A 21,163-nucleotide genomic window follows, 5' to 3' on the forward strand; every position below is an offset into this window, starting at 1 on the left:
CGTTGAAGCGTTCGGGTCACCAATTTTGTAGCGGCCGGAAATGTCGGCTGCCGGAGGCAGCGAGAAAGGAGACGTGAAGCAGGTTTGGAGTTGCAGGGCAAGACTGTTTATTTCCACTCCGTGCGAGTGACGAGAGCTCCCCTCGACGAGGGAGAGAATGAGGCACCCCCGCGTTCTTCTACAAGAAAGAGGAAAAGGGGGCCACCGAGCGAGCAGACGTAGCATGCAGCCGGTCTAATCCCCGGAGCCGGCCCCGACAACACGTTGTTCCCCGAACACGGAGGAGGAGGAGCTGGCGCCGCGAGTAGGCGCGCTGTCGACGGCCGGCTGCAGACGGGATAGAAAAGAATGCGGTGGTGCTTAGCAGCTTCCGCTACAACATGAATGATTTTTGACGTTATTCGCGGGCTCGTGCAGCCTGTCTTTGATGCAACAAACTTACTGCCCTTGTCTAGGGCTAAAACGACAAATTTCTTTTATGCAACTGTGTTTTCAGTACTCATACCATCGTTTGTTCAAGTTTTATATTGTAACACTCAACGCCGCTTGAAGGTAATATCATCTTTGCCTGGCTACGCCGACTCCTCTGTGGTGATGACGGGACATCGTGAAGCTGCGAACATAATAAAGGAAAGAAACACCCCAACTCATATTGCCACAAGGCTGTAATGGGATTGGGGCATAAAGCGGTCGAGGGTCTCTGTCTGGAAGAAAAGACTACGAGGTGGATAGAGACTGGTCTCAACCCGCCAGTGTGCCAGGCATTGTCGTCGCTTGCAAACGTCGTAAATATCTGCAAATATACGTTTTTTGTAAGATTATTGGTGGAGGTGCTGGATACGCCTACCTGGCTTTCCTGGCAAACCAACACGGAAGTGGTCGCCACCTTCATTTTCCTGCAATTTCTCAACAGGCCCACGCCCAAGAGCAACAGCAGCCACAGCAGCAGCAGCAGCAGCTGCTGCCTCCTCTGATTCCCCTGCCTCCACGAGACCCCGGAACCTTCTCGGGCACAGGCAAGGACAAGGTGAATGTTGAAGATTGGGTCACATTGTACAAGCGCGTGAGCGAATACTACAGGTAGGACCCCACGTTGATGCTGGCCAACGTTGTATTTTACTTGCGGGATACGGTGCTCCCCTGGTATGAGACGCATGAGTTGGAGTTGACCAGCTGGGAAATTTGCAAACTGAAGCTTTTCGAGTTGTTCAGCAGGCCGCAGGCCGCGAGGAAAGACCTGGAATGTCGTGTGCAGACATCGACGAAATCGTACGTATCTTACATACAGGACGTATTGGGCCTCTGTCGAAAGGTGGACGAGAACATGAGCGAAGCTGACAAAATCGCTCACACATTAAAGGTAATTGCCGATGATGCCTTCAATCTGCTGATCGTTAAAGATTGCGCCACCGTCGACGCGGTTGTGAAGGAGTGTCAGCGCATTGAGCACGCTAAGAACCGTCGCATAACCCGCCAGTTTGCGCGTCTGCCTAGTACTGCAGCCACTTCGACCTGCGAAGACAGCCCCAAGTTCATGCAAGCTACATCGTCCGAAAATGTCACCCGAATCGTTGGCCGCGAACTCGAAGCAATGGCTCCTGCAGCCATCGCTTCTGATGGTCCTCAAGACAACGCATCCACCGTCTCTCTCATCAAAGCCGTCGTTCGCCAAGAAATAGCAAACCTCGGCATCGCACCTGTTTGCGCTGTTCACACTACCAAGAGCTCGGCTTCTGTTAACCAGATTCCGGTGTACCCTTCACGCTACCCTTCCCGCTACCGGAACCCTGCTTAATGGAGAACGTCGGATGATAAACCGATCTGCTTTCACTGCTCTCGCGCCGGCCACATTGCGCACAACAGTCGCAATCGTTGGACATCCAATTCATCTTAGAACACTGGGACATGGCGTCACTTTCAAGGCAACTCTCGCTGGTTTTCTACTCCGTACAATCCACAGCCTGCTCCTACTAACGTTCAGGGCCGAAGATTCAGCCGGTCACCATCACCCCAATGCCGCCGATTTCTCTCGCCGATGATTTCTCGATCCAGGTCCCCTGCACGGCCTGGGCCCTCAACCTCGGGAAACTAGACCATGCAGCTCCCGGAGGTGACGCTGCAATAATGACCCGTTCTGCAAATCTTCTGTTGACGATTCCTACACGCCGCAATAATTTGGACCTTTTGGTGGATGACGTAACCGTTACAGCCCTCATAGACACTGGCGCACAATTTTCAGTCAAGAGCGCTGCTCTCTGTAATAAACTGCGAAAAGTGATCACGCCTCCTACTAAGTGTGCAGTAATGCTTGCCGATGGGAACACATCTGCCGTTCTCGGCATGTGCACCTCTCGCGTGTGTATTGCTGGCCGTCAGACCATCGTATTGTTCACCCTGTTTGAGCAGTGCCCACATATCGTGATTCTAGGTCTAGACTTTCTGTCTGCACATTCCGCCCTTATCGACTGCTCGACAGGTCTTCTTCAGTTGGAGCTGCCCTTTGACGCCGCTGTTGACTGTGATGCTCAAAGTCGCCTTTGTGCCACCGAGTTCCTACATCTCCCGCCGCAAGCTGCGACTTTCATGCAGCTCGTGTGGGATCCGCCTGTGCGGGATGGTGAATATGTCATTTCACCCATAAACCGACGTTGTGCTAAAAAGCATTCCATTGCTTTCCTGCACACCGTCGTGAGAGTACGCCACAACCAGACCCATCTGTCTCTTTTGAACTTTGGTTTCTCCACGCACGTGCTGCCTGCTGGTATTAAACTAGGCGTCATGTCGTCGTTGCAAGAGTGTGATATTTCTGAACTGTCGGCTGAGCAACCTACTCCGCACGTCAACTTGCTCGCTGCGCCCAACCTGTCAAGCATTGACGTTAACAAAACTATAGCGCCAGATCTTTCGCCCTCCGAAGCACAAGACCTCCGCCACCTGTTGACATTCTATGCGGACATATTCGATCTTGACAACCGCCCATTAGGCCAGACATCAGTTGTGATGCATCACATACACACCGGCGATGCCAACCCAATACATCGCCGCCCTTACCGTGTCTCCGCTGCCGAACGCTCTGTCATCCAGAAAGAGGTCGAGAAAATGCTCGCCAAAGGCATCGTCGAACACTCATCTAGTCTGTGGGCATCCCCGGACGTGCTTGTCAAAAAGAAGGACAACACGCGGTGGTTTTGCGTCGACTATAGGCATCTCAACAAGGTCACTAAGAAGGATGTTTACCCCTTACCAAGAATAGATGACGCCTTTGACTGCCTTCTAGGCGCGAAGTTTTTCTCGTCCATTGACCTTCGATCCGGTTATTGGCAGATTGTTATGGACCCACGGGACCGAAAAAAACAGCATTTGTAACTCCCGATGGGTTAAACCAACTTAAAGTAATGCTGTTTGGGCTTTGTAATGCGCCGGCCACCTTTGAGCGCATGATGGATTCCCTTCTGCGCGGCTTCAAATGGTCCACTTGCTTATGCTATTTAGATGATATAATTGTTTTTCACCGACGTTCGCAAGCCACCTTGAGCGACTGTCCAGTATTCTCCAAGTATTCCGCAACGCTGGTCTCCAGCTGAACTCCTCCAAATGTCGTTTCGGCCTTGACGAAATAACTGTACTTGGTCACCTAGTTAACGCATCTAGAGTACAGCCCAACCCGGACAAAATTCGCGCAGTGACTAAATTTCCCGTACTCTCTTCTGCTTAGGATGTCCGGAGCTTCCTTGGTTTGTGCTCATATTTCCGCCGCTTCATCCAAAATTTCCCCGATATTGCACGGCCTCTCACCAAGCTTCTCAAAAAGGACGTCCCATTTACTTCGAACTCGCCTCAAAGTGCTGCATTTTTGGCGCTCATTGCAACCCTCACGACTACGCCAATATTAGCCCACTTCAATCAGACTGCCCCGACAGAAGTTCGTACTGACGCGCGTGGCCACGGAATTGGTGCTGTTTTAGCTCAGCGTCAGCATGGACGTGACTGCGTCATCGCCTACGCCAGCCGCCTGTTATCTCCTGCCGAGAAGAACTACTCCATCACCGAAAGAGAGTGTCTTGCTCTTGTTTGGGCTGTCGCTAAATTTCGCCCGTACCTGTTCGGCCGCAGTTTTACTGTTGTAACTGACCATCATGCACTCTGCTGGCTTTCCTCGCTCAAGGATCCCACGGGACGTCTCGGTCGTTGGTCTCTACGCCTCCAAGAATACACCTTCTCGGTCGTGTATAAATCTAATCACCTCCATCAAGACGCCGACTGCCTGTCACGGTATCCAGTGGATCCGCCAGACGCCACAGACAGAGCTACTGAGGCTTGCGTCTTATCAATATCAGACTTTCTTGATATCGCTTCTGAGCAACGCCGCGAACCGGATTTACTTCCCATCAGAGAAAGCTTGATTTCCGCTACTCCACTCAATCCTATGAACTTGTATTTCCTTAATGAAGGTGTTCTCTACCGCCACAACATGCGCCCTAATGGTCCTGACCGCCTTCTCGTCGTGCCTTCCCATTTGCGTGTAGATGTTCTCTGACAGCTTCACGATGAACCTGCTGCTGGTCACCTGGGAGTCACCCGCACTTATGATCGCGTCCGGCGCCGTTTTTTTTTTTTTTTGGCCAAGCCAAGCCAAGCCTCTGTGCAAAAGTATGTCGCCAGCTGCGACCTTTGTCAACATCAAAAACGACCAACATCGCTTCCAGCTGGCCTTCTTAACCCTATTGAGATCCCGGCTGAACCATTCTACCGCGTAGGGCTCGACCTTCTCGGGCTGTTTCTCACTTCTGCATCCGGGAGCAATAGGTTGCCGTGGCGACCGACTACGCGACACGTTACGCAATCACCCGCGCTCTTCCAACCAGCTGCGCTACCGATGTCGCCGACTTTCTACTGCATGACATCATATTGCATCCCGGCGCTCCTCGACAGCTCGTTACCGACCAAGGCCGATACTTTTTATCTTGTGTCGTCCAGGATATCGTACGTTCCTGTTCCACAAACCACAAGTTCACAACGGCATACCATCCACAAACTAATAGACTTACAGAGCACCTGAATAGCACTATCACCGACATGTTGTCAATGTATGTTTCTCCAGACCACCGTGACTGGGACGCAACGTTACCCTACGTCACCTTCGCTTACAACTCCTCCAGACATGACACCGCAGGCTATTCCCCGTTCTATCTTCTTTATGGACGTGAACCCTCTCTGCCTCTTGATACACTCCTTCCCGCTGGTTCAAGTTCCCCTGTCACATACGTCCGCGATGCCATAGAGCGAGCCGACGCAGCACGACAGATTGCCAGAGAACGACTCATACTTTCTCAAGCCTCTCATAAAGATTGATACGATCGTCACCACCGTGAAGTTTCGTATGCACCAGGTTCTCTAGTACTCTTGTGGACCCTATGTCGTACATCGGCTTCTCAGAAAAGCTTTTATTTCGCTATGACGGACCCTACAAAGTCCTACGCAAAATCACCAACCTCACCTACGAGATACAGCGAGTCGTCGATGAAGCGCACTCAACGCCACCACCAGCTAGTGTTGTGCATGTCGTAATTATGTGTCACCCAACAATCCCCTTTCATGACAAGCGCCGGGTCGGCGCTTTTTAACGCCACGGGGTAGGGCCACAAGGCAACAATGGGATTGGGGCATAAAGTGGTAGAGGGTCTCTGTCTGAAAGAAAAGACTACGAGGTGGATAAAGACTGGTCTCAGCCCGCCAGTGTGCCAGGCATTGTCGTCGCTTGTAAACGTCGTTAATATCTGCAAATATACGTTTCCTTGAAAGATTATGATCAAATTCTGGAGCACTATCGCTTCTCGATGGCTTTGTAGATAATCCAGGCACTACCAAACTCACATAAAGAGCCGGAGAAGACGGTAGTGTTTCTGTAATAGGCAGCCCTTTAGAAGGCATGCACTGCTGTCAACTTTCGGGGGTGTGGTGACACTTCCGTCGCGACGCTTCCTCAGAGCGGGGCAATCAGAGGGCGGAACTCGAGAAAAGGTGCCGAGGGCTCACATCTTCTGATGATCATCATGACTTTCGATGCATCTTTTCTGAAACTCGGCTTCATGTTTGCCGCATCACTATCTCCAATCATCTTCGAAGAACGGAGCCCTGCAAGGTGAACACGCTTGCGACAAGGTTTTCCAGCGCGTTAATTTCGCACAGCTTAACGCGAAAACTGCATCCACCAAACCACCCCGACTCGTGATGACTGACGGCCATGCCCGAGCGGGCATGCACGAACTTTCATTAAGCCACCATGCTTGCCATCACATCGCCGCTTGCGGCGTCTCTCATCAAGAGGCGGCACTCAATTAGGACGACATTAGAGTCGCTTCATTAGTTGACATTCTGCTTAACGAGCTTGGCTGACTCGCAAAGCAGGTGGATGCACCCTGTGCACATAACGAGGACGCGCATCCTGAAACAACGCAGTGACAGCAGAATCCGTGGACAGCTTCCGTCTTTTTTTTTTACTTCCTGTCCTTTCGCAAGTCCTGTTCCTTCCTTCCTGTTTGTGTCTCTCAGTCTAGCTGTTATAAGGCGGGCACTGCGCGTAACGACCAGAATCGACGTGTTCCTTGCACAAGCTTGTCACTGATTCGTTACTTTTTCTTTCTTTGCTTTTTCTATGTTAGAAATCGCACTTCACCCGCACCGTCCTTTTTGTGTGTGTGTGTCAACGATCTCTTCATAACCAAGCTTGCTTTACTCCCCAAGCGTCACGCCTTTCCACGATAAGCTCTCGACTGTGCACGGAGGCCGAGTTTTTGTGAGCTTGTTGTTATAGTTTACTCACTTTTCGGGGCGAAGCAGCTTCTGCTGACGCACGGCGCTTCAGGAAACCGCGCGTGTCACGAGTGCCGTTATAAGCGAGAGAGTTGCGCCGTTTCTTGATGACCCGGAATGTAGAGGTTGAAAACTTGTTTGTGAATTTCTTTTATGTGACGTCCTTCATGCGGGAACGCCTAGAAAATGGTAACAATGGCCTTGCGACTACAATTCAGGCTATACCTAAATTTCGTGCTCCACAGCATTGATTTTATTACTGAAGAGAAAATATACAATGAAGCGTTAACAAAAACTAGGACAGCTTTGCACTAGTGGTTCCAAGTGTGAAGGAGGCGTGAGCTTGTCAGTCTTCTTTGTTTTGCTTTGGCACTTTCCTTTTTCTTTATCTGTGTTTTCCCCCGCTGCGGTAGTCTAGTGGCTAAGGTACTGGGCTGCTAACATGCAGGTCGCGGGATGGAATCCCAGCTGTGGCGGCTACATTTTCGATGGAGACGAAAGTGCTGTAGGCCAGTGTGCTCAGATTTGGGTGCACGTTAAATAACCCCAGGTGGTCGAAATTTCCGGAGCACTCCACTACGGCGTCTCTCTTATTCATATGGTGGTTTTGAGACGTTAAACTCTACATATCAATCAATCAATCAATCAAATTTTCAATCGTTAAAGTACAAAAGAGAGAAAATATATTAGAGTGAACACGCACACAACAAGAAAAAATTCGGCAGATCCCTCGTACCTGGGAATCAATGTTATGCTAAGCATGCGGAGGGAAGTTGACCATGTTGCATATTTTTTTTCATTGAGTGACACGTCATGAAATGATGCTAAATATATGTCCAAATATTGCACGTGCAGACATATATTGAAGAGTTGCAGATGTTTACATAACCAGTTCTTTGCACTTGCGCAACAATGTGAACTGTAACATTGATCATATTGTGGCGTTTAACGTCCCAAAACTACGACATGATTATGAGAGACGCCGCAGTAGAGGGCTCCGGAAATTTCGACCACCTGGGGTTCCTTAACGTGCACCCAAATCTGAGCAGACGGGCCTACAACATTTCCACCTCCGTCGGAAATACAGCCGCCACAGCAGCCGAGATTCGATCCCGTGGCCTGTGGGTCAGCAGCATAGTACCTTAGCCACTAGACTTCCGCGGCGGGGCTGGGAACTGCAACATGAGTATTAGCAACGCCAGAAGATGATACAAAGCGTTTATGCTCGCGAAGATGCTGGCCTTCGACACTGCTACATAAATCAACACAACAATTGACGTTAACCCGACGTGACAGATATATCAAAGGGGTGCGTATGTAATGTTTATAAAATTGGGTAGGCAGCCCTGCAACCACTATTGACGTTTAACGAAGATTAGCGTCTATTTGAAAAGTAGTTCTGAAAGCTGGCGTACCTCTGTGGTAGAATCCTTGACTGCAACGCAGAATGCTTGAGTTCGATTCCTGCTGGGACCCTGAAATGTATTAGTTGAAATCGTCGGGGGGGGGGGGGGGGGGGTCAACGCTGCCTATGTCAGGTTTTTTGTTACAATGGCATTTATTCTATGCTTTCGTTGGGTCGACACTGCCGGCGTCGGGTATCACTTAACGCTTACCCATTAAAAATGCCCATTCGTGTTCTCGTCGTTCTTTGGGTAGATACTGTAAATGGCCTGTGGCACATACCAACATACCAGCGGCTTATACCCACCCGTTGGTATGTGTCACTGTCGGGCGGGAAGTGTTTGACGACGTACGCGACGGGATTGTGACATTACGCAGGTTTTGATCAGCACGTCATATTCGTCAAACCATCCTACCCTCCCATGCTAACTTTGGTTCACGTCAAGTTAAGGGGATGACCACGAAAGCATCCAAACGTAAGCGACAAGGATAGATAGATAGATAGATAGATAGATAGATAGATAGATAGATAGATAGATAGATAGATAGATAGATAGATAGATAGATAGATAGATAGATAGATAGATAGATAGATAGATAGATAGATAGATAGATAGATAGATAGATAGATAGATAGATAGATAGATAGATAGATAGATAGATAGATAGATAGATAGATAGATAGATAGATAGATAGATAGATAGATAGATAGATAGATAGATAGATAGATAGATAGATAGATAGATAGATAGATAGATAGATAGATAGATAGATAGATAGATAGATAGATAGATAGATAGATAGATAGATAGATAGATAGATAGATAGATAGATAGATAGATAGATAGATAGATAGATAGATAGATAGATAGATAGATAGATAGATAGATAGATAGATAGATAGAGTCACCAAAGTCTGCTCTGAAATGCTTCGCATTTAGAAAGTACAGTTACCTTGTCAAGGTCACGCTGTTCATAACGCTGCATGGTTATAGGATATGCCCATGGCACATACGCAGAAGAGACATTCACTGCAGTCTCAGATAATTACGTCTCTTAGACATTAGTGGTCGGCCTGTATCCCAGATAAGTGTGTTTCGATAATGCAGTCAACTTTCAAAGTTAGGTCAGCATAATGTTGGAGACCATGAAGCAAAGCTAACATACCGTACTTGCTGCAGTGCCTCCGCATTGGATCAATGAGCCAGCGGACACGTCAGCCGTGGAAGGCCACAGTGCGAGCATGGACTGCGCTGCCGATGGCCACCCAACACCGAGAGTCACGTGGCACAGAGGAGTCGGTGAGTGACTACGTCATTCCGCACGTATTTACCACCACATCTATTAGACGAAAATGCTAACGCTAGACAAACAGCCGTAAAAGAATGCACAGTACAGGCAGCACGGCAGAAATATGCCGTCGAAAGTAATTCTTTTAACAATCGAAGATATGAGATGCTTTGGCCACAAATAACACACAGACAAAGTAAAGAAACACTCAACGACAAGCACAAGCCGCGTGCTTGAGCGTTTCTTTAATTTGAGTGTGTGTGTGTGCGTGTGTGTGTGTGCGCGCGTGTGTGTGTGTGCGTGTGCGTGTGCGTGTGTGTGTGTGTGTGTGCGTGTGCGTGTGTGTGTGCGTGTGCGTGTGCGTGTGCGTGTGTGTGTGTGTGTGCGTGTGTGTGTGTGTGTGCGTGTGTGTGTGTTATTTGTGGCCAAAGCATGTCACTAAGCAAGTATCAACTAGGCCAACAATCAGTATTGTTAGAAGATATGAGCATATTGTTTACTCTATATATCCATGCAGCTCCCAGTCCCCCGTTTTTCCTCGCCACTGGAGTCACGTTTGTATTTTGTACGACAGTTAGAACTCCTCAGACACTTTTCCAGTATCACATGATAGCTTAAGACGTATCCTTCATTATTATTTGAATTTTTCCAGTATGAAGTGAGTTAGTACACTCTGTTGTGTCGGAAGTCTACAAAATAGTAATAAAAGGCTGCCCGTAGATTTGAGCGCACCCAAAAAAAACACAAAATATCCACGAAGTGAATGATGATGAGTGGGGTGAAGCATCCGTCCATCCGTCTGTCGTCCGTGCATCCGTCTGTCCATCCGTCCGTCCGTTCGTCCACCCTATCACGCTAAAGCACGCATCATGCGGACGGACGCGTCACCCCATTCATCATCATTCACTGCGTGGATATGCTGGCTACGCAAGATGGAATGACGATCGACCAGGTGATGCTATTAAGAGTTTCGCCCCAGAACAGTGGCCTGCGTCGGAAGTAGGCGCAACTGTCAGTGCTTATGCTTAAAACAATTCTTCAACCTTAATGACCAATTGCTCCAATTGCACTTTTGGAGCAATAGATTAACCTGAAAGGTAATATTCGTGAAGTCAATATTGTGAAGACGTTTATTGGTGGGCAGTCGGCGAGGATGCATGACAGTGATAGTCAAGGTGGGCGTGACCCTCTGCACGAGTTGCTGCTGTTGTACAAAGAGGGAGACCCACCAGAGGGCGCTGTAGAGGACGACCCACTGTACAGTTCCAAGGCTTGGCGACACTATGAACACCTTCTGTTGTTGAATACATTACTGAATTTCTGTACTTACATAGAGCTGGTCTGTCTCTTTTATCGATATAATTTACTTTTTTTCTGGAGAAAATAAAACTTTTTGCCGTTGTTTATCCATGTTTTATTAGTGAAGGTTCACACTTCGAACACTTAAAAGTCTTCGTTTCATCAAGAAGTCTATCATGCGTGAATAATATGATGTTGGGATAAGATTTAGCTGCTGAGAGTGCGTTTCCTTGCCTCGAATTCTCGACGGAGCTAATTGAAGGCTTTCTGTTTTTCTCGTGCTAAACTTAGTTCTTCAATATGGCCACAATTTTTATTTGGGAATAGATTCGTTGTTCTATGCGTTATCGTTTTTGTTTGATTTCGTTTCTTCATATTCAACGATAGGCACTCCTTATAGTTTTGTGTTCTCGTTCCTAAACAAAACAAGAGAAAACACTAGGTAAAAACTGATAAGATAGCAAGCTATTGTCAAAACGAAATCCTTTGCAAATTTTATATGCTTCAGTATACCATTCCGGGGTGTGCTATTTTGACCAATAGTTTTTATAAGAAAGCTCTCTTACAGCAACAGAGGTGTATTTGCTCTTATTTGAGAGTTGTAGGTGTTCGAGGCTGAGGCCAACTCGAGTTGAACCACTCAGGGAAGAGGCGGAGACCGACAGAAATCATGTTTACTGATCTGAACCCAGCCGCGATTGCCCGCTGCCAGCGGCTGCCGCATGCCACCAGCGCACTCACGATCGCCGTATTCATCTTCTACCTCCGATCGGCGCGCTCATGGTAGCCGCTGCCATAGAGTAAATAAAGAAGTGAGATGACGGAACTACCTGCTGTCCCAGTAATACGTATGCAGAGGTAAAAGCGTCACACGTGGGTGTTTTAGATGCTAAGCAGCTCTTTGACTCACGCGTGTAACGCCGTAAGTACATGTGTCAAGTACCAACGTGCCTCAACGTGTTTGTTCCCCTAGATGCAGGTGTCGGAGCAGTGCCAAGTAGGTCACGCCACAGTTGCGCGTCGACGTCACGCTCCCCTCACAGATGCACGCACACGTCACCGCAGACGTATGACCCTCACCGGCAGCACGCTCACCGCCGCGCCCGCAGCTGCCTGCTCCTCCGCCCACTCGCAAGACACTTCTCCCTCGCTTCACCCTCTCTACCGCCTACAACGCTCGACTAGATGTCGAATGGAAACACTATTTCGGCTCGTTTATCTGCGATGGAGAGAATGCCGGAAGACGGCGCTCCTTCGCCCGCTGAAATATACGCCGATGCGACTATGCCCAACCCGGCCGTCGCCGGCGTTGCGAGGGTTAGCGACGTCGAGCACGTTCGCGATTCGCGACGTTTTTTACTCGAGTAAACGCTACACCGAGTTTCTCTATAAACCATTCTTCCAGCACCCGTGTCCACGCCCGTTGCAACCACGTCAACGCCATGTGCACCGATCCCATCAGGGTTCTCTTCATGAATATAGTCCAAGTTGTTTTAAATGCAAAGCATTTCTTTGCGTACAGCAAGCACTTTTGGCGTCGTTCTGCGTATCTATCTATCCATCTATCTATCTATCTATCTATCTATCTATCTATCTATCTATCTATCTATCTATCTATCTATCTATCTATCTATCTATCTGTCTGTCTGTCTGTCTGTCTGTCTGTCTGTCTGTCTGTCTGTCTGTCTGTCTGTCTGTCTGTCTGTCTGTCTGTCTGTCTGTCTGTGTGTCTGTCCCACCCCTTCCTGTGCCCATCATCATCCTACATCACTCGGTCTTTGCCCCTTTCCGTATTCCCTGTGTATATGGAATACGGAAAGTGTGTTGTAGGCTATAGCACACTGACTGCCTCTCTGCCTTTCAATAGGGAGCAATGAGAAGAAAAAGAAATGAAAGCAGGGAGGTTAACCATATGCTAGTATGCGGTATGCTACCTTGTACTGGGCTGGGCAAAAGAGGGCTGAAAGAGAAATAGAAATAAAAAATAAATAAGAGCAATACACGGACAATGAATTCTCTTCTTTCAATAAATTCTCTCTCTCTCTCTCTTTCTCTCTCTACCTGCTTACATCTGGTAGCTCTCGTGGTCACCCTCCCGCCCCCTAACTTGGTGTGAAGCAAAATTAGTGTGGGAGGGTAAGATGGTTTGACGATTATGACGTGCTAGTGAAGGCTTGAATAATGTCAAAATTGCGTCACGTATGTCGTCAAACACTTTCTGTTAAACAGTGGCACATAGCAGCGGGCGGGCATGTGCCACTGGGTATGTGGGTATGTGCCATAGGTGACAGAAACTTAGTATCTACAAGAACGGCGAGAACAAACATTGTAATTTCAACGCGTTAGCGTTAGAAAAAGGTGACATCGGCAGCGTTGCCCAACGAATGCATACAATAAATTTCAGGGTCCCAGCAGGAGTCGATCCCCCAGAATTCTGCGTGGCAATCAAATATTCTACCACAGCGCTACGCCAGGTCTCAGAACTACCTTTCAGATAGACCCTATAGTATTCGTGAAACGTTCCCTATTCCCCCTTCCCCTAGTTCAGGGTAGCAAACCGGATGCTCCATTTTCTGGTTAACCTCCCTGCCTTTCCCTCATCTTATTCTCTCTCTCTCAATTGTGGTTGCAATGCTGGCTATTTAATTTCATAAACATTACATATGTACTATTATGGTATACCCGTCATGTGCTAACCTCAATCAGAGTTAGGTGTCATGCATTGAAGTTGATTTACGTAGCAGTGCCCAGGGCTACCATCCTCCCGAGCACCAGCGCCTCATATCGGCATATCGCTTCTGGTGTTGCGAACACTCATTCATGTTTTTGTTGACACCGTTGCGCAAATGCAAACAACTGGTTATATAAACACCTGCAACTATTGAACATATGCCTGTGCGTGCAACATTCGTACATATATTTAGCCTTATTTCATAACGTTTCGCTCAATAAAAGATTCCAACATGATCACCTTCCCGCATAACGTCTGTTCGCAAGGTTCCTGAGATCTGTCGATTTTTTTGTCAATATTACTCTACAAAAAAAATAAGGAACTACAAATTGGAGCACACAGTTCAGAAACAAACTCCGAAAATTCATTTATTCTTGTTGAATCCTTTGAAGAAAAATCTAAAAGAAGACAAAAACCAGAAGATAACACGAACCAAACTAGCGATGCCGCTGGGAGTTTCTGAAACATGTATGCGTGTTTCTGCGCTTCTCACTCAGAGAAAATGCCCGCTCAGGAACAAACTTCCCAACCCCCCCCCCCCCCTCCCACCCAAATCGAGATGGGCAATATGCGTCTCCTTGATAGCTTATATAGGAATAAACGTTCCGGACAACATGCACTTGCTAAAACAGGAGCTATAGAATAAAAAGTGAGATAGATCCACTTTCAGGACACGATAGACACAATCACATTTTTCTGTACACTACACAGCACTTGTACCTGTTAGCGCAGCAGCACCATGCATCTTGCGCACGGAAGCAATACTAAAACGATCTGTTGCCCCCAAAAACAGTGCGAATATGCGAGAATTTGTATATGTGCCTCGCGCACGGTGCTCCTCGCGTGAACTTCTCACGTTGTGTTCTCCGCAAATAGAACAGGGGCGAGAAACAATGTCTTCGCGTCGAGGCACGCGAGAAAAAGAAGAACTAAAGTAAAATGAAGAGAGTATTAAGCGATGCTCTGGGCCTCCACGAGCGCCTTGTCGTTAAAAATGCATCATATTCCCGCTTCGGTGACAAATCGGCGTTAGATTGTGTTTTTGTGTCGCAACCAAGCTACTGTTTTCGGCCGAGGGTTATCTACAGGGTGCGCTGGTGGTGCACGGAGAGGTGATTGTGGGCCAACGTATTGCATCGATCACTCAGATGACTCCGCTGTACGGGTAAAAGTAGAACACGTTGTAGAGCACACAGGACGCACGACACAGGTAACGATCTTCAGTGGCATCCCTGAGAGCAAGGGCTTCGACTCCAGACGGCTAAAGGCATGTCCTTCCGCAGATTATACTGCATCTACTTCATTAATACACACCTTACACAGGCGTATGTGCGGCAATGGCCAAGTTTCGACATATATGTTTGTACATCTGATGGGTGCTAACACAACATTTTTTTCGTCACATTTTGCTTTTTTGTTGTCGGTGAAATTGTTGCGCCTTCCATGTTTAGGAATACTGAATTATGGGTATTGTATGTGTTTTAGATGGATGTTAGGAGCGTTTCTCAGTGTTATGTTTTATGAAGGACGGAAAAATCAGAGTTCAGCACTGATATTCATAACGAACTGCCTATATAGTCGCGGAGCTTCGTAGTTAAAAATTTCAGTAGGTATTTAACGTTATTCCGGTGCCAGGCGTATTATTCATAGCATCTCAAGCCATCAATTTAACAAATAATTTCTATCTGAATCTATGAACCTATTTTAAGTGAACGCTTTTCTTTCTTCATGATTTATTGCCTGCACAAACAATGGCGTGCGAAACTGGACTATTTGGCTTAACTTCATGGTAAAACGCCGCAAAAGACTACACACGACAGGTGCTCAACTAAAAACTATTGTTAGTGCTTAGTTCAGTGCCTGTATAGTCCTTCGTTCGCGGCCTTCTTATTTCACTGCTGTATTATCCATCGAAGCAATACCTGTGCCTTTGAAGATGAGTGCAAACCAAGGATTCGCAAACATACGTTCGAGATGAGTGGATACCAACGCAAAATAAAAATAAAAAACGTATCAATCACAGCATAGTCGTCAATTCCCATCCGGAAATCGAGCAAGTAAAAGCAAAAATAAAGGCGGAGTCAAGTGAGGGAAAACAGATGCCGCGACTGGTCGCATTCGGAAACACGCCCCAGCGTCCCTTGCCGACACTCTAACCCCCCCCCCCCCCCCCCCACCAGCGTCAGAGCCTACAAGTGGAAGTTAGCATTCCTTCATGTGGGAGAACTCCGTCGAGGTATAAGCTTCAGGCGGTTATCTTCCCCGTGATAGATGACCGAGCGGCATTACAAGCCGTGGCTTCTAATCTCTCGGCGTACGTATACGAAATGGTGGGCCTCGGCAGTATGCCCCGTTCCCTATACTCTTAGCGTCCAAAGCATACAGCTGGCGCCTCCACTGGTTCTCACGTTTCTCGGCGTTTTCTCGCGTGCTTCATTTATTCAGTCGCCTTGTCTTGCTTCACTAAGGCTTTGAAAAGGATTGTTTCAGTTGCACTAGAAAATAAGGGAGGCTATCCGTAACGCTTATCAAGTCCCAAGACTGCGTCTAAACCACGACTGCACGCCGACTCTCCGTCGACTCGGCGACCGCTGTCTGAACGCTCTTTTCTGGCCGATCTCGGTTCCCTCGCTGAAGTAGGCCAATCTGTTTTGCAGCATTCCGAAATCAATCTTACGTTTCACTGGCGAAACTCGAGACACAAATCCAGGCAGGCATCGTCGTATCGCTTTGCTTCGTGCTTTCGACGTTTGTTTCGCATCGCTAACGCCATCTCGTTTCCGTAGGTTGTAGATAAATCGTTAGGTCCTTATCTTGGTAAGACCATTACCAGCGCGTCCCCCCATTACCAGCGCATCCCCCGAGGAAAGGGTCTGCAAAAACTAGAAAAATGGCGACAAAGCTCGTTGTTCAACAACATGGGAGGCTCGGCTGAACTCGCCACAGTGAAACGCGTGCCTCCATCAATGCCCACTTAGGCTCTACCAATATCGAGCAGCGGAGAGCTCTTTCGAAGATTCCTACCGTCGCTGTTAGAAGTGATTAGCTTGGTTTTACCTCTACAGAAACCTTGTGTTGCTTGTTTTGTGGCGGAGATAACAAAAGGAATTGCGTCAGCGATAAACCGAAGAGGGGAAAAGAAAGAAGCCAAGCAAAAATGTGAAGCTCGTTTACTGCCAGTCGATATAGACCCTGACGTCGTTCTCATCGTCACAGAAGCACGCCATCAAATGTGCCGTGCACAATGAAGGCTCAAAAGCGAGGATATCAAAGCGACAGCTATGACCCACGGGTAGTAGTTACGCTTTTACACTGAAATTATAGCTGTGGGCTTCCATTTCATGGTATCTTATCCACAGTTTTTGCAAACATATCTTTTTTTTTCTCTCATACACTTGGTAACAAAAAAAAAGTTACGTGTCATGCGTGCAGTGCCTTTTGTTTGGTTTGAAAAAAAAGTTTTATTGCACCATAAAAACGTAATGCTGATAGTTAAACTTTACGCACGCTTTGAGCTGCTATAGGAACAACTTCCTTGCATTGTTCTTTCAAGGAAGAAAAATAGGAGGAAAACAACGGCAGGTAGGTTGACAAATCTAGAGGCAGCCGGTTTGCTACCCTGCGCATGCCAGGGGGATGGAGGAGATGAAAGATAGAGAGGAGAGAGGGAAGAAAGATAAACACAACACATTAAGCAGCACACGCGCGCATTGTGCTTTCAATAGAAGAGATGTGCTTCTGCGATAACTCAAAGTTCATTTCTTGATATGAGGCTTTCTAAATATAGCACAGTCTTGCTGAATTATATTCGGCCTGGACCACTTGCCGCAACTCGAAAAGCGCGAACAATTGACAACGAGGTGCTTTGAAGACATGAAAATCGTGGTTATTCACTCCACCTTAGGAATAGTTATAACAGTGAAGTAAAACGTCTCCTTACAGGAGTAGTTTAGTGCTTGCTGTACATCAATATAAAAGAGCATGTACAATGTCTGTTGGTGTTTGACAGCTACATTTAGCACCGTTTTTCGTAAGTGCATCGTTGATGCTTAACGATACATCTCCATTCCGACGACTGAGGTCCACGATTAATAGTCGATAAATGAATAAACATGCCACTGTGATCATGCATGCCTGTGGTAGCTCTGATAGTTAACGAAGAGAGCGCAGCTAAAGAAATAGGTGTGACAGCCAGAAAAGCGCGACTGGTTGCACGCCAAACTTGCGCTAATGTCACCTACTCGCGGCATGTTTGATTTACTGAACGCCACTGCCTGATTAGAGGGAAACACAATGCGCGTTGTGTTCTCTCTCTTGGCCAGCCACGATTATTCGTGTGGCGAGCGTAAGCGAAGAACACGAAGCTACATCCAAGCGAAGCAAGAGTGTTGTTGTATGCGTTGCAGAACCATTGTTGACATGGATGCTTGCTTTGAGCCATGCCGACGCTTTGGGTAAGGCCACCACCTGGCAGTGTATTAAACCGTTAACAAAAAAAATTCCCTTTTATTGTAAAGGCGTCAAATAGAACGGACGTGTAGAAACGATGCGTTCAAGGAAATACTTATGCATTCTACGGTCTTGATGCACTATTACACTTTAACAATAGAACTGTGAAAGGGCAGTGGTAGAAGTGAAAGGCGTATTTATTTAGCCTATGAAACATGTGATCGAGGCGCAGTGGCACGCGTACCCAGCAGCTGTTGTCACCGACTTAGAGGTCGTGGGTTCGAGTCCTGCTGACGAAAATGGTTTCTCTGCTTTCTGGGGGCTAATTTTAGACGTCACTTCTGTGACGAAAGTCCGTCACTGAAATCTTGGTGTATTCCGGCATAAAACACTCTCGTGTGAAAAAATACGGCATTGGTAGACTAGAGTGATCACATGGCGATCACTCTAGTTACAGGCTTATAGAAAAGGTGCAACTTACTATAGCGAGTAAATGCTTGGAATCTCAAATCACGCTAAAACATCATGTACGCAGGGGGGGGGGGGGGGGATATGGTTGTTTCCTGGGCGGATTGGTATTGCATCTTGAGGGGAGCGGAAAATAAGAGGCCAAAGACACCAACTCAGCGCAAACTATTAGCGGGGCATCTTACGGAAACAAGTACCGTAAATGAATACTCACTTTTAAAAAAGACGTGGTCACAAGACGAAATCTTTTAAAAAACACATGAAACTCAAGAACACCAGTCACTTGTGAATCAGCAATCAAGTATTCAAGTTTGGTGACATGTACAATACTGGAAGCCTTTAGGCATATTCAACTTAATTTCTATATAAAAATACTCTATCTCTCGCACCTCTGTTTCTTAGAGCAGAGGTGGGTAGACGCATTCTTTTCAATGTAGCATTTATAAGGGCCCTGAAAACCTCCTGTGAACACGAGGTGAATAGCAATGGAAAATAGTGTCATCCTGCTTTGTGCCCTTTTTATTGAGATTCTGTCCCTTTTTCTGTCTCCGCAAGGATAAGGCAGAAAAATAGGTGCGCAAGTGCGATGAAGTTATCATGAAGGTGCGATGAAAGCCTTCGATAAGGTATCACACAATAAATTACTCTTTAACTTAGCCAAAATGCTTAATAACAAAGTGTTCATGAGTTGGCCTTTTTTTATTTACTTTTCTTTTTATTTAAGAATTTGTTTCTTTCGCAAATGTCACTCAAAATAAGTAACAGTTGATTCTGGCGTTCCCCAAGGCTCAGCTTTGATCCCTCTACTGCTCTTTTTACTTATTCGTGATATTGTAGAATACGCTCCTGATAAAGTGAAACTTTACGCAGATGGCCGTGTTTTGTATTGGGAGGTTAACAGCACATCCGACCAGCTTCTGTTAAATCAAGCTTTTCAAAAAGTAGCTTCATGGTACGAGGATGGGCAAATGCTGACTAACTTTGACAAAAGTGTCTTTATGCAAATTACTCATAAGTCATTATTAGGCGCAATGCTAAAAATATTTTTTATCTGAAGTCACTAGTTGGAAATACTTAGGGATTTACATCTCGAATGATCTCTGTTGGAACAAACACAAATCACACACCACAAATGCGAAAAAAAAAAATAAACTGTTTTTTTTTCTCCATTGTGCTCTAAAGTTTTTCACACCTTCTGTCCGTCTTTTAGCGTAGAAATATTGTCTTGCCAATATTAGATTACGCCTCTGTCATATCACACCCTTTCACGAAGACTAACATTAACAAATTAGAAAGAGTGCAAAAAATAGTTGTGCGTTTGTTTATAATAATTTTTCAAGGACATTTGCTACAGACCTTTTAAATAGAGCCAAACTTTCACCGTTATCATTTAGCCGCAATGCAAGACTAAAATTTTTATATATTCAGCACCCCCTTTCACATTGTTCTCGGCAATGTTGGATGGTGTGCTTTCAAAATAAATAGCCCCGCATTCTACCGCACGCGCTTACACACTTGCAATCTTGCAATCATTCATTGTATTTTTTTCCTGGTTTAGTTTTGTATCTGCACCACACGTTGTGCATGTAATTTTTTTTCAACCTTGTACTTGCCATTGTTTCCGTCAACACTAAGTTATTGTACCACCCAGCTAAAATCACCAAATGATGATTGTAGTAACTGTAAATAAATAAATAAATAAATACCCTATGAAGCTCAGCGGCAGAATATCGGGCTGGTACCCAGCAAACTTGGGTTTGAGCCCCATTGTGTCATTGATGCAAGTTTCTTTTTTTTCTAATTTCGTGCAATGTAGTTACGGACACCGGCGGTGGTGGCGGTGGTGGCGGTGGTGGCCACGGACAACATGCAACTGCGCGTGACCCGAAAAGTGATCTCATAACAGCTTTCGCTGTAATGAATAAACGAAGTGCCGTACACATTGCTACCAGCATACCAAGGCTACACGCAGCCGAACAATAAAGGGTATTAGGTTTTTCACTCCACTTTGCTGAAATGTTGGATTTATCCCAATGATTAATATGATTTATCCCAAGCAGTGATATTAGACACTGCGAAAATATGCCGTCATAAATAATACGAAGAGGAAGCTCTGAAACAGTTGCGAGTCGTATGACACAGGATGCTAACGACAAAGCACATACTTCAGTGTCGGAGCAGTTTCAAAAACGAGGGCAACGCAGTCGACGCTGGAACAGTTTCAGAGTTTGTGATTAAAGTTGCAATTCGCGAGATTACAGGCTGAAGCTAGCTAACGCAAATCAAACTGATGGTGGTGGAACACACGTAAACAGCAAGGATAAGAATAAGTACTTTAACACACCATTCTCAAAATGTCCTGAAAGGGAATAATTTCTTTCATCTAAGATGATGTAGACGTCAAACAGTAAGTTAGCATGCTTCTATATTCATAATTTTTTTCTGTTAACATTACCACGCTCAATCACGTAAAGCGAGTGTCAGAGCTTTCCCTTATCTGGCGAAACTACAAAACTCGACTGCATTGCATATTGCGAAGGTGCTTTTTATATAAGCCGCATTGGCTGTCTTCACTATATCGCACACCGAGCACTACCCTCCGATCGCTGAAATCCAGTGAACACGTACACGTTCAAATGCTGAGCAGCAGGATGGAGATTAAGAGGAGGTAATCAGCAATTAACGATCGTTGAACCGGTTAAACGTGT

General features: G+C 46.5%; 1 protein-coding gene across 1 annotated transcript in view; it reads left to right on the plus strand.

The window, feature by feature from the left end:
* The window catches only part of LOC119172851 (cell adhesion molecule Dscam1-like), a 284,967-nt gene that overhangs the window by 169,279 nt on the left and 94,525 nt on the right, over positions 1-21,163 (plus strand). The window contains exon 12 of the mRNA XM_075893168.1: positions 9,400-9,519. Coding sequence (XP_075749283.1) covers positions 9,400-9,519 — 120 coding nt within the window. The remainder of the gene's footprint in view (positions 1-9,399; positions 9,520-21,163) is intronic.

This window comes from Rhipicephalus microplus, chromosome 4 (assembly GCF_043290135.1).
Source record: "Rhipicephalus microplus isolate Deutch F79 chromosome 4, USDA_Rmic, whole genome shotgun sequence".
NCBI lineage: Eukaryota > Metazoa > Arthropoda > Arachnida > Ixodida > Ixodidae > Rhipicephalus > Rhipicephalus microplus.